At 40.7% G+C, this 15,373-nt stretch overlaps 1 protein-coding gene across 1 annotated transcript; it reads left to right on the plus strand.

Moving 5' to 3' along the window:
• The first annotated feature begins 2,857 nt into the window (after positions 1-2,857).
• Positions 2,858-10,468, plus strand: LOC133406088 (regulator of G-protein signaling 21-like). Its single transcript, XM_061683362.1, has 5 exons — positions 2,858-3,093; positions 3,388-3,447; positions 3,735-3,799; positions 3,898-4,064; positions 7,811-10,468. Exons 1-5 carry the CDS (start codon positions 3,017-3,019, stop codon positions 7,997-7,999), a joined length of 558 nt encoding a protein of 185 aa, XP_061539346.1. The 5' UTR covers positions 2,858-3,016; the 3' UTR covers positions 8,000-10,468.
• Positions 10,469-15,373: the final 4,905 nt, after the last annotated feature.

The following is a 15,373-nucleotide window of genomic DNA, read 5'->3' on the forward strand; positions in this document are numbered from 1 at the left end:
ACAGCCCGTAATTATGTAAAAATAAATTGTATATTTAAAATAATTGTTGAAATTTTAGAATTGTTGAAATCTATGAAAGTTTAACTTTTTGAATGGAATTATGGAAATAAATTAACTTTTACATGATATTAAACTTTTTTGGAAAGGTTTTATATATATATATATATATATATATATATATATATATATATATATACATACACACACAACGTTTAATGAGCACAACAGTTTTGTCGATGGCAAATGTCTAGAGTACACTAAAGGTGTCGAGAATGTTCCTGCTAAATGGCAAAGGTCTCACGTCTCCCACATAACATTGCTCAATATTCCTCACACACAATCTGTCTGTGTTCTCACAGTCTTGCAGTTACCATGGCATCAAAAAGGAAGTGATTTCCGCCATGGTCAAAATGGGCCAAATTGGGGAACTTCATCACAGCTGCATGAGTTTGGTGCTTTCAAGTGTCATTTCCAAAACCTCACTTTATACACAATAATACAAGACTCGTTATATGAAAAAGACAAAAACAAATTGCCGCTGCACGTGAGGGACAACCTTCACTTAGGAGTGTTGATTGTCTGTTTGTAACGCCTGAGTTCTTATTACCGTGTTTGGGCAAAAGAGGAAGAACCACATGAGTGAGGCTGAGCCACGGGCCAGATTTAGGCGCAGGGGCAACATCGGCTGGACTCAACAAAGGATGGATTCCACATGTTTTTCCATCTGTTGGGACTTTTCCTTTCAGTTTCTTTCTTTTCTCTCACAAATCTGTGTACATCTCCCTGTGTGAAATACTTACAGTATATTCATTCCACTGGTGCTACTCTTTATTAAGTCTGAATTCAACCCACATTCTTAGTTTGAGAATTGTAAAGAACACAACGCATGATTTAAGAAAAATATTATATATTTTGTTTTGAAGAAATCAAACTGCCATTTTCATTTTAGCTAGTTTTATATTGTAAACTAAACCACCGCAGGAAAAACAAATCATATTTCTTCTTTGTTGCATGGTTTGCGCTAATTCAGGATTATACAGTCAGGCAGACAAGGGAAAGATTTCAGAATGTGGGGACAGTGCAATGGTGCCGTGCACTTGACCAGTTCGTAGGTTCCTTGGTTATGTGCAACTCAGCACTGCTTAGAAAGAAGGATCATGTCTTCACTTCCTCGCCCAATTTGAGCTACTACCAGAGCCCTGTAGGTCTTGAATTACTGTTTGATACAGTCATAAATCTACTTTACAGCAACATTTTTCCTCCATCAACAGTTCTCCTCGAATACACAAATTGTTTGCCACTCTTCCTGCTACAGTGACTCTGTAACTGTCATCTAATTGCAACATGGTCCAAGTTGCAGATTTCAACGTCCTGTGGAAAGTTTTATTTTTGAGTTCATATGTTTGTTATAAGACTCTTTTTGCCGATATATTATCCATCCAGCCATCCATTTTCCATACCGCTTTATCCTCACAAGGGTAGCGGGCGTGCTAGGAGCCTATCCCAGCTGTCTTCGGGCGAGAGGAACGAATTGGTTCCGTGCACCCTGAACTGGTCGCCAGGCAATCACATGCCTATATATTATACAATACCAAATCTGAAGACTTTGTTTGTCACAACCATCACCATAAAGCGAGTTGTAAAACACATCAGAAGTAATTGCAGTTGTGTGTAGAGTTTATCTGGAAAGCCTGAAAAATTTAGAGGGTAAGAGTGCATTTTGACTCATAATGATAATATTTTTTTACTCACTGCTGCTCTCTTTTTACTATCATTTAGAACGAAAACATGTCTATTTTTAAGGTGAGTTGTGAATTTCCCAGATTTGAGGACCTCACAGTTGATGGAATGACATTATCAGCCAAGTGTGGGTTTGCGCACAAATACAATACATTTCATCTGTGCGCGGACAGGCCTGTGGGATTTTCGCCATAAGAAATAATGTTATTAGAATAAATCTATTTTTGGGGTGTCTAACATTTGCCATAATATACCTTTGAAATACTAAAATAATGAATGGCTTAAGTAGAATATAATATCGTTTTTGGTCATACAAGTGAAGGAAAAAAACAAAAAAGAGTTGGACAAATAAATGTGTTGAAATTCTGGGCGAACATTCTTTTGATTCAAATTCCTTGCAGTGAGCTGTTGGCCAGTTCTACTTTTCCTTGTCTTGCCCAGTCCAAAATGGCAATTGATTAGTTTTACACAAACACAAGTCTTTCTATTCTTATGACAATCCAAACACCAACAAATGAAATATAACAGTGTTCTACTCCCCATACAAGGGTTTACATTGCAGTTTCATTTTTAATGATTAAGTAGTCCGTAGCCATGATGCGATACGCTGTCTTCGGTGTTGGCTTAGGCTCAATCAAATTTTATTTTGTTCACACTACAATACTTACTTTTATGAATTTTAATTTCATGGGGAATTTATAATTACCTTTCTAACAATGGTAAAAACCCTTTGGGGGAAATGAAGGCCAAAGAGAGGCGCTATATCCCTTCGACAAGCCACAATACCAAAACCCAGATGCAGCATGCGAAGGTCACGATTTGCTTATCACAGTCACCGTTACTGTCATTTGCATCTTCTCTTCTGAGTGAAAAAAATAATGTCAACAACAGCATGCGTTCACCCACTGAATGCTGCCTACTTGGCTTGTCGGAGAAGAAGCGGCAGGACGGAAGATTTTTTAAAAAAAGATAAAGAAAGGAAAAAGAACACATACTGTCCAAGGGAGTAAAACATCGAGAGGAGGAAGTAGCACAGTACAGTGTCAGTTTGTGTTGTTTCCAGCAGTGAGGTAGGAGGAGAGGATAAACAGGAGGAGGAGGAAGGGGTGCTTCCTCTTCAGTCTGGGCTGAGCTGCTGATGTATCCCAGCAGCCCCTGCCTATAGCAGCAGGAGACCTTAGTATAAAAAGCAACAAGCCCAGGGAAGCCTCCAAAGTGTTTCTCAGCTGCAGCATGACCAGGACCAAGAGCCTGAGAGTGTGGACCTAACAAAACAATGCCAAGCTTAATTATCGACCCACCCTCACAGCACTTCATTATGGACAGAGATGACAGGAAGCGAAACAAGAACATGTGAGTGAGACCGCTATTTTTGACAGGTATTCCGTGCAATTAATACTTGTTAGTTGACATTTGATGTGATTTACTTTTCCAAGTCTGGCATTTTAGTGTCAGCATGAATACATGCACTGGCATATCAAGGATATCTTGCTACTTAAAATAAATCAAGTTAATCATGTTTTCCATTCTTTACGATGCTGCATGCTTGTAATAACATGCCCCACATTCTTGGACAGATTCACTTGAAATTAATTTTACTACAATAAATCCAGGGATATATTCATGTTTTTCTTTTATCTCGCACAGCGGAAAGAACTTTATGTGCCGGCTCCAGTGCATGTTCTCACACTCATCAAGTTCTGAGAGGTAAGGAGACTTATTGAGTGTTTTGCATAGATTTCAGTTTTAAAATAGCTCCCCTGCTGCTTTCATTTCCATCTATGGCAGTATGAAAGGATTCAAATGGACTACAGACCATGTTTGCTTTGGCACCGTATGCTTACCAACATTTCCCATCACCAACATGTCATCGGCTCTGTTTCTCGATGAGAGCACAAATGTGTCCTAGCTGTTGTCATCTGATGTTGTTTTGTCATCCACACTACCAACATTTTTTATTCTGGTTGTGTATTAAAATTTGTGTTCTCTCTCAGCAGGCTAACTTTAGAAGATACCCAACAATGGTCACAGTCTTTGGAAAGGCTTCTGGATTCTAAATGTAAGTTGAGAAAATTGAGAAACTTTCACAAAGATTTATACAAGCAACATGATGGGACCTGTCATTTAGGTCTGTTGTGTTTTTTGTGCCCACCTCAGACGGATTAGCTGCTTTTCGCAACTTTCTGAAATCTGAATACAGCGATGAGAATATTGAGTTTTGGCTCACCTGTGAGGACTACAAGAAGATCAAGTCTTCGTTCCGAATGGCGTCAAAAGCCAAGAAAATTTATGAACAATTTATCAAAGCTGAATCTCCTAAAGAGGTAATTTCATTGAAGAACAACCGTAACTACCATACAAAAAATTTTTATCTGTTGGTTTAAGTACATTAATATTGATTTTTCTCTGGGATCGAATGTTGATATACATACACACTGGACATATACACATACGGGACATACATACAAGGTGTGCCAGAAAGGTTCCAGGACTGGCATCACAAACAATATATTTCAAACCCAAATTAAGAGTTTTCCCATTCACTGTGGGCCAGATGATCAAAAAGCACAGTCTACAAAGAGAACCTATTGCGTTGGCTGCGTTCGCTGTGTGAGAAGAACTGACAGTTGCGGCAGGACAACTGCTGCACCATGACAACGTGCCTGCTCATAATGCCCTGGCTGAGAAGAACATCGCTGTGCGGGAGCAACCTCCCTACTCACCCGACCTGGCTCCGTGTGATTTTTTTTGTATCTTTCCCAAGCTCAAGGAGGTCATCAAGGGGACCCGTTATGAAGACGTGGACGACATCTAGATGGCCGTGATGACCGACCAGTGCATGAATGTGTGGCAGTGAAGGCTGGGAAAGTATGCTAGACTCCAGAGGAATTCGAATGGGAAAACTTGTACACACTAAAAAATAATGGCACCCCTGGTGCTTTTAGCTATGAATTGATTTTCTATTTCATCTATATATTCTAACTTCTTACTCTCATTCCTCTGGCATTTAGCAAATGGAAATTATTTTGACAATCCTTATTAACCTAAAATAGGAAGGGTACAGTCTGATTTCAGGTCAGACAGTCAGGGGGAAAAAAAGTGAATGTGTCTTTTATACATGGCTAAAACTCTTGGCACCCCAGTGGTGCCAATATTTTTGATTTAGGATTTGAAATGTACCTTTTGTGACAGCAGTCCTGGAACCTTTCTGACACATCTTGTACAAAACCCAATTCCAATTAATTTGGAATACCGTGTAAATGTAAATACAAACAGAATACAATGAGTTGCAAATTCTTTTCAACCTATATTCAATTGAATACACTACAAAGACAAGATATTTAATGTTCAAAGTTTAAACATTTTGTTTTATTTTGCAAATATTCACACATTTTGAATTTGATGCCTGCAACACGTTCCAAAAAAGCTGGGACAGGAGCATTGTTTACCACTGTGTTATAAAATCGGCTTTCCTTTTAACAACACTCAATAAGCGTTTGGGAATTGAGGACGTTAATTGCTGAAGCTTTGTAGGTGCAATTCTTTCTCATTCTTGCTAGATGTACAACTTCAGTTGCTCAACAGTCCGGCATCTCCATCCATTCTCAATACCGCTTATCCTGTTCAGGGTCGCGGGGCACTGGAGCCTATATTAGCTGATTTCAGGCGAAAGGCAGACTACACCCAAATTGCTCACCAGTCAGTCGCAGGGAACGTATATATGCAGACAACCCTTCACACTCACATTCACACCATCACTGAGTGGGAACTGAACCCGGGATCTCTGCTGTTGTATTTTGCACTTCAAAAGGCTCCACACATTTTAATAGGAGAATAGGTCTGGACTGCTAGCAGGCCAGTCTAGTATTCATTCTCTTTTACTATGAAGCCACACTGTTGTAACACATCCAGAATGTGGCTTTGCATTGTCTTACTGAAATACGCAGGCCCGTCTCTGCAAAAGATGTTGCTTGGATGGCAGCATATGTTGTTCCAAAACCTGTATGAACCTTTCAACATTAATGTTACCTTCACAGATGTGCAAGTTACCCATTGCCATGGGCACTAACATAACAAGCCAGATTGTCCTTTAGCTCTTTGGTCCGGAGGACACAACATCCATGATTTCCAAAAACAGTTTGAAACATGGACTCATCAGACCACAGCACACGTTTTCACTTTGCGTTAGTCCTTCTCAGATGAACTCAGACCCAAAGAAGTTTTTGATAAATGGCTTTTGCTTTGCATGGTATAGTTTTAACTTGTATTTGTAGATGTAGGGACAAACTGTGTTAAATTACAATTGTTTTCTGAAGTGTTCCTAAACCCACGTGGCAATAGCCTTTATAAAATGATTTTTAATGCAGTGCTGCTTGAGGGATCGAAGGTCACGACCATTCACTGTTGGTTTTCGGCCTTGCTGCTTACATGCAGATATTTCTCCAGATTGTCTGAATCTTTTAATGATGGACTATTTGCTCATGCAGTTGTTCACAAAGTGGTGAACATTGCCCCATCCTGACAAACATCTGTTTCCAGCTAACCTGTTCACCCACGGACTGTTGCAAACAGGTGTTTTTTGAGCATTCCACATCTTGTCCAGATTTGTTTTGCCCCCTATCCCAGATTTTTTGGAATGTGTTGCAAATTCAAAATGAGAGAACATTTTCAAAAAAACTATGAACATCCATCAGTTCAAATTAAATATATTGTCTTTGTAGTGTATTCAATTGAATATAGGTTGAAAAGGATTTGCAAATCATTGTATTCTGTTTTTATTTATGTTTTACAAGGTCCCAATTTAATTGGAATTGGGGTTTGTACATACATATATACATCCCAGTCAGCAAACATATGTCGCACCGACGTCGGCCCATCATCAAAGGTTCCATTGCCCTGATGTTGAAGCGATAGCGATTGCTAATTGGCAATACTGTATGTCGTAGAGACGTTGGAATTTTATCAAAAATTACCACCACACGACACCTGAACAATTCAAGCTGAAGCGCCAGCCAGCGTTGTTCTGCTCCATTCAGTCCATTGATTAGCTCAGTGCTGATTAGCTAACTTGCCCAAGGTGCATTGGAAATCCTACTACTATATAAACTCACACAATTCAGGTTAAGAAAGTATTTGCAGATCTCCAGCAAGAACAAGAGCAAAATACAATGAATAATAATTCATGAACATCAATAAGCAACACCAAAATCAGTACCTAGAAAAAAAATAGTGACCACATCACTTCAGTATCACATCATCGTATAAATTTCATCATTCAAACCAATTGTCAAACTCATGGCGGGCACATATTGTTTGGTCTAGACCCATGAATTTGTTTTGAGTGATACCTGTATAATCTATTAGACCGAGTTGAATTTACCACATGTGCCGTGGTATTATATAACCCGCTCAGGTTAAAACAGAAAGATGTGTGAAAATAACAGTGGAAATAAAAGGCGAACCATTTGCATAACTAAAAGATTATCACAAAACATTGCTGGCTGGTAAATCAGATAGACACCGATTCATATTCTGTAGTATTGTCCGTGAAAATCATAAACTCATGGTTGAGTTACCTTTAATATGTGTGTAAAGCAGGCAGCTTGGCAAACTCAGTTTGTTCCTAAAGTAACGTAATTTATCTACATGTGACAACATTGTAATTTTCTGCCAATTTAACTGAAATGATAATTTACCTAAAAAATGCTCGTGGCGAACGCCGTGCTGGTGCTGTAATTAATTTAGCTGTGAACAATTTGTGCAGGCGTTGCGCTCTAAGATCGGTAAATTCACGTCCACACAACATGGGATTGGCCAGCCAAGCCGACGCAAAACAGACCTTGGTGGGACATTTCATGAAGCTGGGAAATACATGCTTTTTGGTCGATGCTTGTCAGACGCATAGCAACGGTTGGCCGACGTGCCTTCCAAACACTGACGTCAGTGCAACGTATGTTTGTTAACTGGGATACATAGACAGACAGACAGACTGCCTCACTCACTCACTCCAGTACATATGGTCATACAACTTCTAATGTCCCCTTATAGCCTGTCATCTGCCTCGTTCCAGATCAACATTGATTATCACACTCGAGAGCAGATCAAAAGAAGCATCAAGAGTCCCACCATATACTGTTTTGATGACGCTCAGAAAATCGTTTATGGGTTGATGGAAAGAGACTCGTACCCACGGTTTCTACGCTCAGACATTTACAGAACTCTCCTCGAAAACCTTTCTGCTGATGCCACAAAAGGATGAAAGCAAGAACACACCAATGGACATACAACTCATGACTGGAATGCTGGACTCTATTCAGCAGGGAGGACTGATATAGTCGAAAGGAAGATGATCAATAAGCATGCCTCAGACAAAAAAGGAAGCATTGAAGTCGTCACTGGGCCCTCAACTCTGCCCTGGTCCAGTCATGAAAGGATTCCCACACGGAGCACTATGCACCTATTGAATGTGAAAGCAGACAACTAAATAACCACACCACCAGTCCTAAAGAAAATGTAGTATGTGATTTGTTGGGATCCAACTGAGTCGTTGATGCTTTTGGCTGAAACGCAGTGACTGACACATGCTCTGGTCAATGAGCTAAGAACAACACACACACACACACACACACCAGTGACGTGCGGTGAGGTTCACGATTGGTGAGGCACTGACTACAGTCACGTGACGTCTGGAGCGCTACGAAGCTCAATTCAACACTGGCACATGCTGGTTGTGGCACCGTACGTACCAGACTCCACTGTGCACTTTTAGTGGCTTTTCTGGTCGATAAGAAAGGCTAAATGTCACACACTTTCATTAAATATATTAGACAGTCTGTTAAACATCAGCAAGTGCAGTACATGTGTGATAAAATGTATATTCTTGGCGATACAATGAGGAAACACCAATGTCTCTTGTGTGAAGCGATCGACCAATCACTGCCTGCCTGAATGGATGTGTGCGTGGTCTCTTGAAGCATGGGAGTGATGACTCAACGTGGCTCGTAGCTGTGCGTCCTATGCATTTGAACAGGAAATATGAAACCAGCTATTTTAATGATGAAATCATTGAAATTATTGAATTGAAAAAGAAAATCAATGTAAAGCACGGACCATGAAACTAAAATGAAACAATTGAATGTAATCATAAGGTTCTTTTTTACTATTCCCATGCAGTGGAAAGGAAAGACCACCAGGGGGCAGTGAGGCTCTGCCTCACTTGCCTACCCTGACCGCACGTCACTGACACACACACACGCACACACACAAAGACCGGACCTCAACTCCCCTTGTTTGCAAAGATGGTTCCTTTGGAGCTAAGGATTAAGCATGCAACACAGAAGTCACACTCACCTAATCATGTGTGTATTGGAGAGTATTTACTTTGTGCAGTTTGAAATCATTCTATCCTCTTGATGAGATGACATGATATTGTAGGTACACCAAAGCATGGAGGACGTGGAGGATGGTTTTGTCTGTGATACACACCCACCATCATTCTTTGAAGACACAAATTCCCGTTTATAGACAATCAAAGGGTTGTTTTGTCATTGTTGCAATTCACCAAACCTTACGTGTTCAGCTCGTATTGGCAATATTGATGCTGCTATTCGTTTGCTCCGTGAGATGCGTTCATTGAAATACAAGACTGTTGAATGACAGAGCTATGTATGGGTCATATCATGAGTACTCATATGTCCTCATTTTTCAGTCAGGTTTTGAAATGTCAGTCGATGTCTGTACAGTTGGTCATTTTGCACTTATGAAGACATAGTTATGCAATTGTGACATTTCACTATTTATGTGACACTTTAACTTACATTTGAGTGGAATCAGAATTAAATGTTGCACAACAGCAACTAAGGCAACTTTCCTTTTAAAAACAGTGACTTTCATATATGCTGACTACACAGGCCATAATAGAAGTCTAGGATTACTTTTTGCAGCACAGAATTGTCAACGCTCATGATTTAATGTATTGACATTGCATGTTACACGGTTAAAATGCAATTTAGATAAAGATTAAAGCATGCTGTTAAAATTCTAATAATTTAAAATGTACATTTAGGAGGTAAATATGAGTTAAACATTGTATTATTTATTTCAATTCACTCAATAACATACTGTAGTGTGTTGCTGTTGTTGAAGTGCTTTTTAAAAGGTAATGAAAGAAGTAGATTAAATTATTTAAATTGCCATCTTCATCAAAATGAAGTCGATTATACTAACCCTTTTGTTTGTCTTTTGTTATTTATTATTATCATGAATGTGTGTGTGAGCTGGGATATTCCCATGGGGTGGCAGGGTGGCAACACAGTTCTAATGATCTCATTGGAATGCCTGCACTACAAAATAAATGTTCGGTGTGCACATTTACTGTATCTGTTATATGTTCCACTGTATAAGTAACAGACATTGGCATGGAACAGTTGCTCGCAAGACTTTATAATCCATCTTTCTTGTTGACATGGTATCGAATAAGATATATTTGGATGTACGATATAACTACAGAAAAAAACCTCAACATAATTATTGTCAAGCCTGCAGAACTTCACTCATCAAAAACCATTTGCCAAAAAAGCACAGTGAAGCATTTAAGTTCTCCATAGTTCTTGAAATGTCCATTAGTACTGTGCTGGGACAAATATATTTTGTATGAAGCCCAGTCAACTGTGAATCATAATCCAGTGGTGTCTTGTGATACAAGTTTAATTCATTCTGTGACCATGCTCTTACCTCAAATCACTCTCAAAACATATTTCCCTCTTAAAATAAATGGAGCGGCACGGTGAGCGACTGGTTAGCACATCTGCCTCACCGTTCTGAGGACCAGGGTTCAAATCAGGCCTCGTCTGTGTGGAGTTTTTGTGTTCTCCACGTGCCAGCGTGGGGTTTTCTCCGGCGACTCCGGTTTCCTCCCACATCCTAAAAACATGCATGGTAGGTTATTTGAAGACTCTAAATTGCACCTAGGTGTGAATGTGAGTGCAAGTGTTGCTTGTTTTTATGTGTGCCCTGCGATTGGCTGGCGACTAGCTCAGTGTGTACCCCGCATCTCGTCCAGGATAGGGTCCAGCACGTCTGCGACTCTCGTGAGGATAAGCGGTACTGAAAATGAAGGAATGAATGAATAAATGAATGGAAATGCAATTCAGCTGTTCCAGTCCGCCAAAAAGACCACAATTTTTAAAAAACGGTATAAAAAAAAGACAAGTAGCAGTGTATTGACAATGTCAAAATTAAACTGGTTTTATGAGGTGTAATCATGTATTTTCTGGTTGTCAGTCTACCACAGGGCAACCATTTCAGTTGGAACTGAGCCCAGTGAGTCTACACAGGTCAAGTCAGGTGAATGAACCACTCTGCTATATGTAATTATATTAATTATATTCAGGCAGCACAGTGGAACGTGGTTAAAAAATAAAAAAAAAAAAGATATATGATATTTTCTATTGCCATCATGAAATGTAAATCATTGGCGTTTGCATTTGGAATGTGTGCCCTCTTGTGGAGACCAAGGGTTGTTCAAGGATTTTGCAAATAAACATTGAAGTGATAAATTATCTTTGTTGTTTGAAAATCTCTGTATTTGGGGGAGGAACTAAAGGCAGTTCATTGTTAATGAAAGTGACTGGGACTCCCATGGTCGCATACGTATTATTTCGGCCGGCGTTGAGTCGTACAAGGCAAAGTCGAAGGCACTTTTGGATAAACTGAAGATTATGTCAATGATCAGCGGCAGCACCATTGCAATGAGCTTGACACTTTTGAAAAAAGGGCAGCGTGTTGGTGGTGGGGAAAAGGGGGGGTTCTAGCACAGGGCACCATTCAAGCTAGGACCACCACTGTTCGCAGTCGAGTCATGCTTCATGCTTGTAAAATGATCTACGCTCTCATAATATACTGACAAAAATATTTCAGAAGTGTGTGTGAAAGCGATTTAGTTGTGTTTGTGTGAGAGGTAAATATGAAATATGTAATTCTCATAACTATTCTTCAGTTACGAAGACAATTTTTGTCAGTTGTGCACCTAGCTCTGCCTGTAATGTATACTACTGCCACCTGCAATACAAATGAAACTTTATTGATTTATTTGGAGTTTGTGCCCTTCAATTGGCTGACGACCATTTCAGGGTGTACACTGCAGCTTGCCCGAAGATAGCTGGGATAGGCTCCAACATGCCCGCGACCTTAGTGAGGATAAGCGGAACAGAAAATGGATGGATGGATGGCTGGATTTGGAGTTTGGAATTTCTTGAATTACTGAATAAATTGGTCATCAAATGTAATCTGATCATCATGTAAATCACAGGAAAAAACTGTCTGGTTAATCTAATACCGCAAATAATTAAATGTTATATTTTTACAGATCATAACGTAAAGATAGACTGAATAGGGAAGGAAAAGAAAGCCTTCATCCTTTGGCAGCAATAACCTCAAACAAATGTTACCTGAAGCTCATTCCTCTTTACATAACTGTTGCAGTTCAGTAAGATTTCTGGGATGTCTATTATGAATAGCTGTGTTGAGGTCATGCCACAGCATCTCAATGGGGTTGAGGTCAGGACTTTGGACAAACCACAATTACATTTGTTAATTGGAAACAGGTGAGTGTCATGATTGGGTATAAAAGGAGCATCCCGGAAAGGTTCAGTTGTTCACAAGCAAGGATGGGGCAAGTCTCACCACTTAAAGTGACTAGTAGCGCGATAATCTGGGACAATGTTGATTGTGCAAATGTTGCAGATACTCCTCAGTCGGTGTGCAAGTCGTGCAGATGCTACTCTGGCATGAGTGGCCAGTATTGGTCAACAGCAGATATGCAAATAGTGCAGCGTGGCGAGACTACTACAGTGAGTGCACGAATAATGTATAATTGGCCCGACAGAAAAGTGACAACAAACTCAAGACAAAAAAAATTGGCAGCATGTTGCAATGGAATTGTAGGTGAGGAGTTTAAGAAGTTGATTGCAAGAGGGAAGAAGCTGTTGGAATGTCTGCTAGTTCTAGTTTGCATTGATCGGTGGCGCCTAGAGTGAAGGGGCTGGAAGAGCCGGTGACTGGGATGTGGAGGGTCCAACAGGATTTTGCATGCTCTTGTCTTAGTCCTGGCAGCGTGCAAGTCCTCAAGGGTGAGTAAGGGGGTACCGACAATCTTTTCAGCAGTTTTGATGGTCCGTTGCAGTCGGAGTTTGTCCTTTTTTTGTAGCAGCACCAAACCAGACTGTGATGGAAGAACACAGGACTGATTCGATGACCGCTGTGTAGAACTGCCTCAGCAGCTCCTGTGGCAGGCCGTGCTTTCTCAGAAGCCGCAGGAAGTACATCCTCATGCTGGGCCTTTTTGAGGACGGAGTTGATGTTGGTCGTCCACTTCAGGTCCTGAGAGACTGTAATTCCCAGGAACTGGAAGGTCTCGACGGTTGACACAAGGCAGCTGGACAACGTGAGGGGCAGCTGTGGCGAAGGATGCTTCCTGAAGTCCACGATCATCTCTACAGTCTCGAGCGTGTTCAGCTCCAGGTTGTGTCGGCCGCACCACAACTCCAGCCGCTCCGCTTCCTGTCGATATGCAGACTCGTCACCGTCCTTGATGAGGCCGATGACTGTGGTGTCATCTGCAAACTTCAGGAGTTGGACAGCCGCGTGCGTTGAGGTGCAGTCATTCGTGGAGAGAGAGAAGATCAGCGGAGAGAGAAGAGAAGAGAAGAGAGCTCCATGACATGTTTATTTTAGATTTGTCAGATTTCAGACAAATGTTTTTCATCTTAAGAATTATCATGAAAGAAGACACGATGAATGCAATAGATCTCTGACATGTTTAGTTGCGACACATTCTGGTTGCTCGAAATTTATACGATGTGAACACAAACCACACTGGCGTGGCACGGACATTGTTTATCATCTCATCAACTGATTCCGATCAGAGAAAGCAAACTTCAGGTATGATAGTCCCTGATATCTGTGCCAGGTCATTACATTGTGTCCTAGCATTCAATTTCATGTCTTGGTATTCTATGTGTCTGAACTTTTCGGCATTTTTGAGCGAAGCCCTTGGATTTTTGGGGGCTTGTATGACTGGCTTTTGCGGCCTCAACCTGTTTTTGAATAATTATTTGTGTTTGGCTCATTCCCGAATTGTCGTTTGTTTAAATCTTCCCTATTTGAGCCATTCTTGACGGTCACATATAGCCCTACACAATGACTGTATACAATATATATCACTATTAAATATCTACACTTATTTACCCATTACTAAAGGTAATTAAGAAATACCAAATGTGTAATAATGCGGCTTGAAGCTTTTTATCATTTACAGGTTGGATGTAGCAAATAAGGGTTCTACAATGACTGCACAAGGATATTCTTGTCAATGATTCAATTATGGGTTTTTTATACATTACTCGTGCACTCACTGTAGTAGTCTCGCCACGCTGCACTATTTGCATATCTGTTGTTGACCAATACTGGCCACTCATGTCAGAGTAGCATCTGCCCCACTTGCACACTGACTGAGGAGTATCTGCAACATTTGCACAATCAGCATTGTCCCAGATTATCATGCTACTAGTCACTTTAAACTGCATACACTCCTTGAAGCCTCTGCGCCCTAAGCACAATGGTCATTGCACTGGACTATTGCTATATTAGTCATTCAAACTGCTCTAAGTGGTAGAGGACTCTGCATCTTTTTGCACAATTTTAAAAAATAAATAAATAAATAAGTAAAAATTGTACCGACATTACCAGATAACTAGCAACCCTTTATTGCTCAGTGACTGTTTTTCTCAATGTCGTTATGTCTCAAAAGTGTTCTCTGTCAATTTACTGTCTGTTGTCGTACTAGAGCGGCTCCAACTATCCATCCATTCCTATTTTGAGCCGCTTATCCTCACTAGGGTCGCGGGAGCGCTGGAGTGTATCCCAGCTATCATCGGGCAGGAGGCGGGGTACACCCTGAACTGGCTGCCAGCCAATCGCAGGGCACATTTAAACAAACAACCATTTGCACTCATATTCACACCTACGGGTAATTTAGAGTCTTCAATCAACCTACCACGCATGTTTTTGGGATGTGGGAGGAAACCGGAGTGCCCGGAGAAAACCCACGCTGGCACGGGGAGAACATGCAAACTCCACACAGGCGGGGCCGGGGATTGAACCCGGGTCCTCAGAACTGTGAGGCTGACGCTCTAACCAGTCGTTCACCGTGCCGCCCGGCTCCAACTACCGGAGGCAAATTCCTTGTGTGTTTTTTGGACATACTTGGCAAAATAAAGATGATTCTGATTCTGATGATGCTTGCTACACACCTGGATGGTAGTGGAAGAAATATAAGGGTAATATTCTTTGACTTCTCCTGTGCCTTCATTATAATCCAAAGTTTTCTGTTGAATGATAAACTGCTTCGGATTGGTGTTTAATCAGCCACAACAGAAGACAGAATTGAAGACTGAATTGAATTGTCCATAGGGCCTAATGTAGGTCTGAATGAGCTGTGAATAGATGTTTGTCTATCATATAGAGTCTATACCAGGGGTCGGCAACCCAAAATGTTGAAAGAGCCATATTGGACCAAGAAAACAAAAAACAAATCTGTCTGGAGCGAAAAAAAAAAAAAAGCCTTATACAAGCG

The sequence above is a fragment of the Phycodurus eques genome, chromosome 8 (genome assembly GCF_024500275.1).
Source record: "Phycodurus eques isolate BA_2022a chromosome 8, UOR_Pequ_1.1, whole genome shotgun sequence".
Lineage (NCBI taxonomy): Eukaryota > Metazoa > Chordata > Actinopteri > Syngnathiformes > Syngnathidae > Phycodurus > Phycodurus eques.

Excerpts from the sequence above, each read along its gene's own strand:
- LOC133406088 (XM_061683362.1), top strand. The coding sequence starts at position 3,017 with ATGCCAAGCTTAATTATCGACCCACCCTCACAGCACTTCATTATGGAC. Across the intron at positions 3,448-3,734 it reads CACTCATCAAGTTCTGAGAG|CAGGCTAACTTTAGAAGATA; the intron begins GTAAGGAGACTT and ends GTTCTCTCTCAG. Across the intron at positions 3,800-3,897 it reads AAGGCTTCTGGATTCTAAAT|ACGGATTAGCTGCTTTTCGC; the intron begins GTAAGTTGAGAA and ends TGCCCACCTCAG.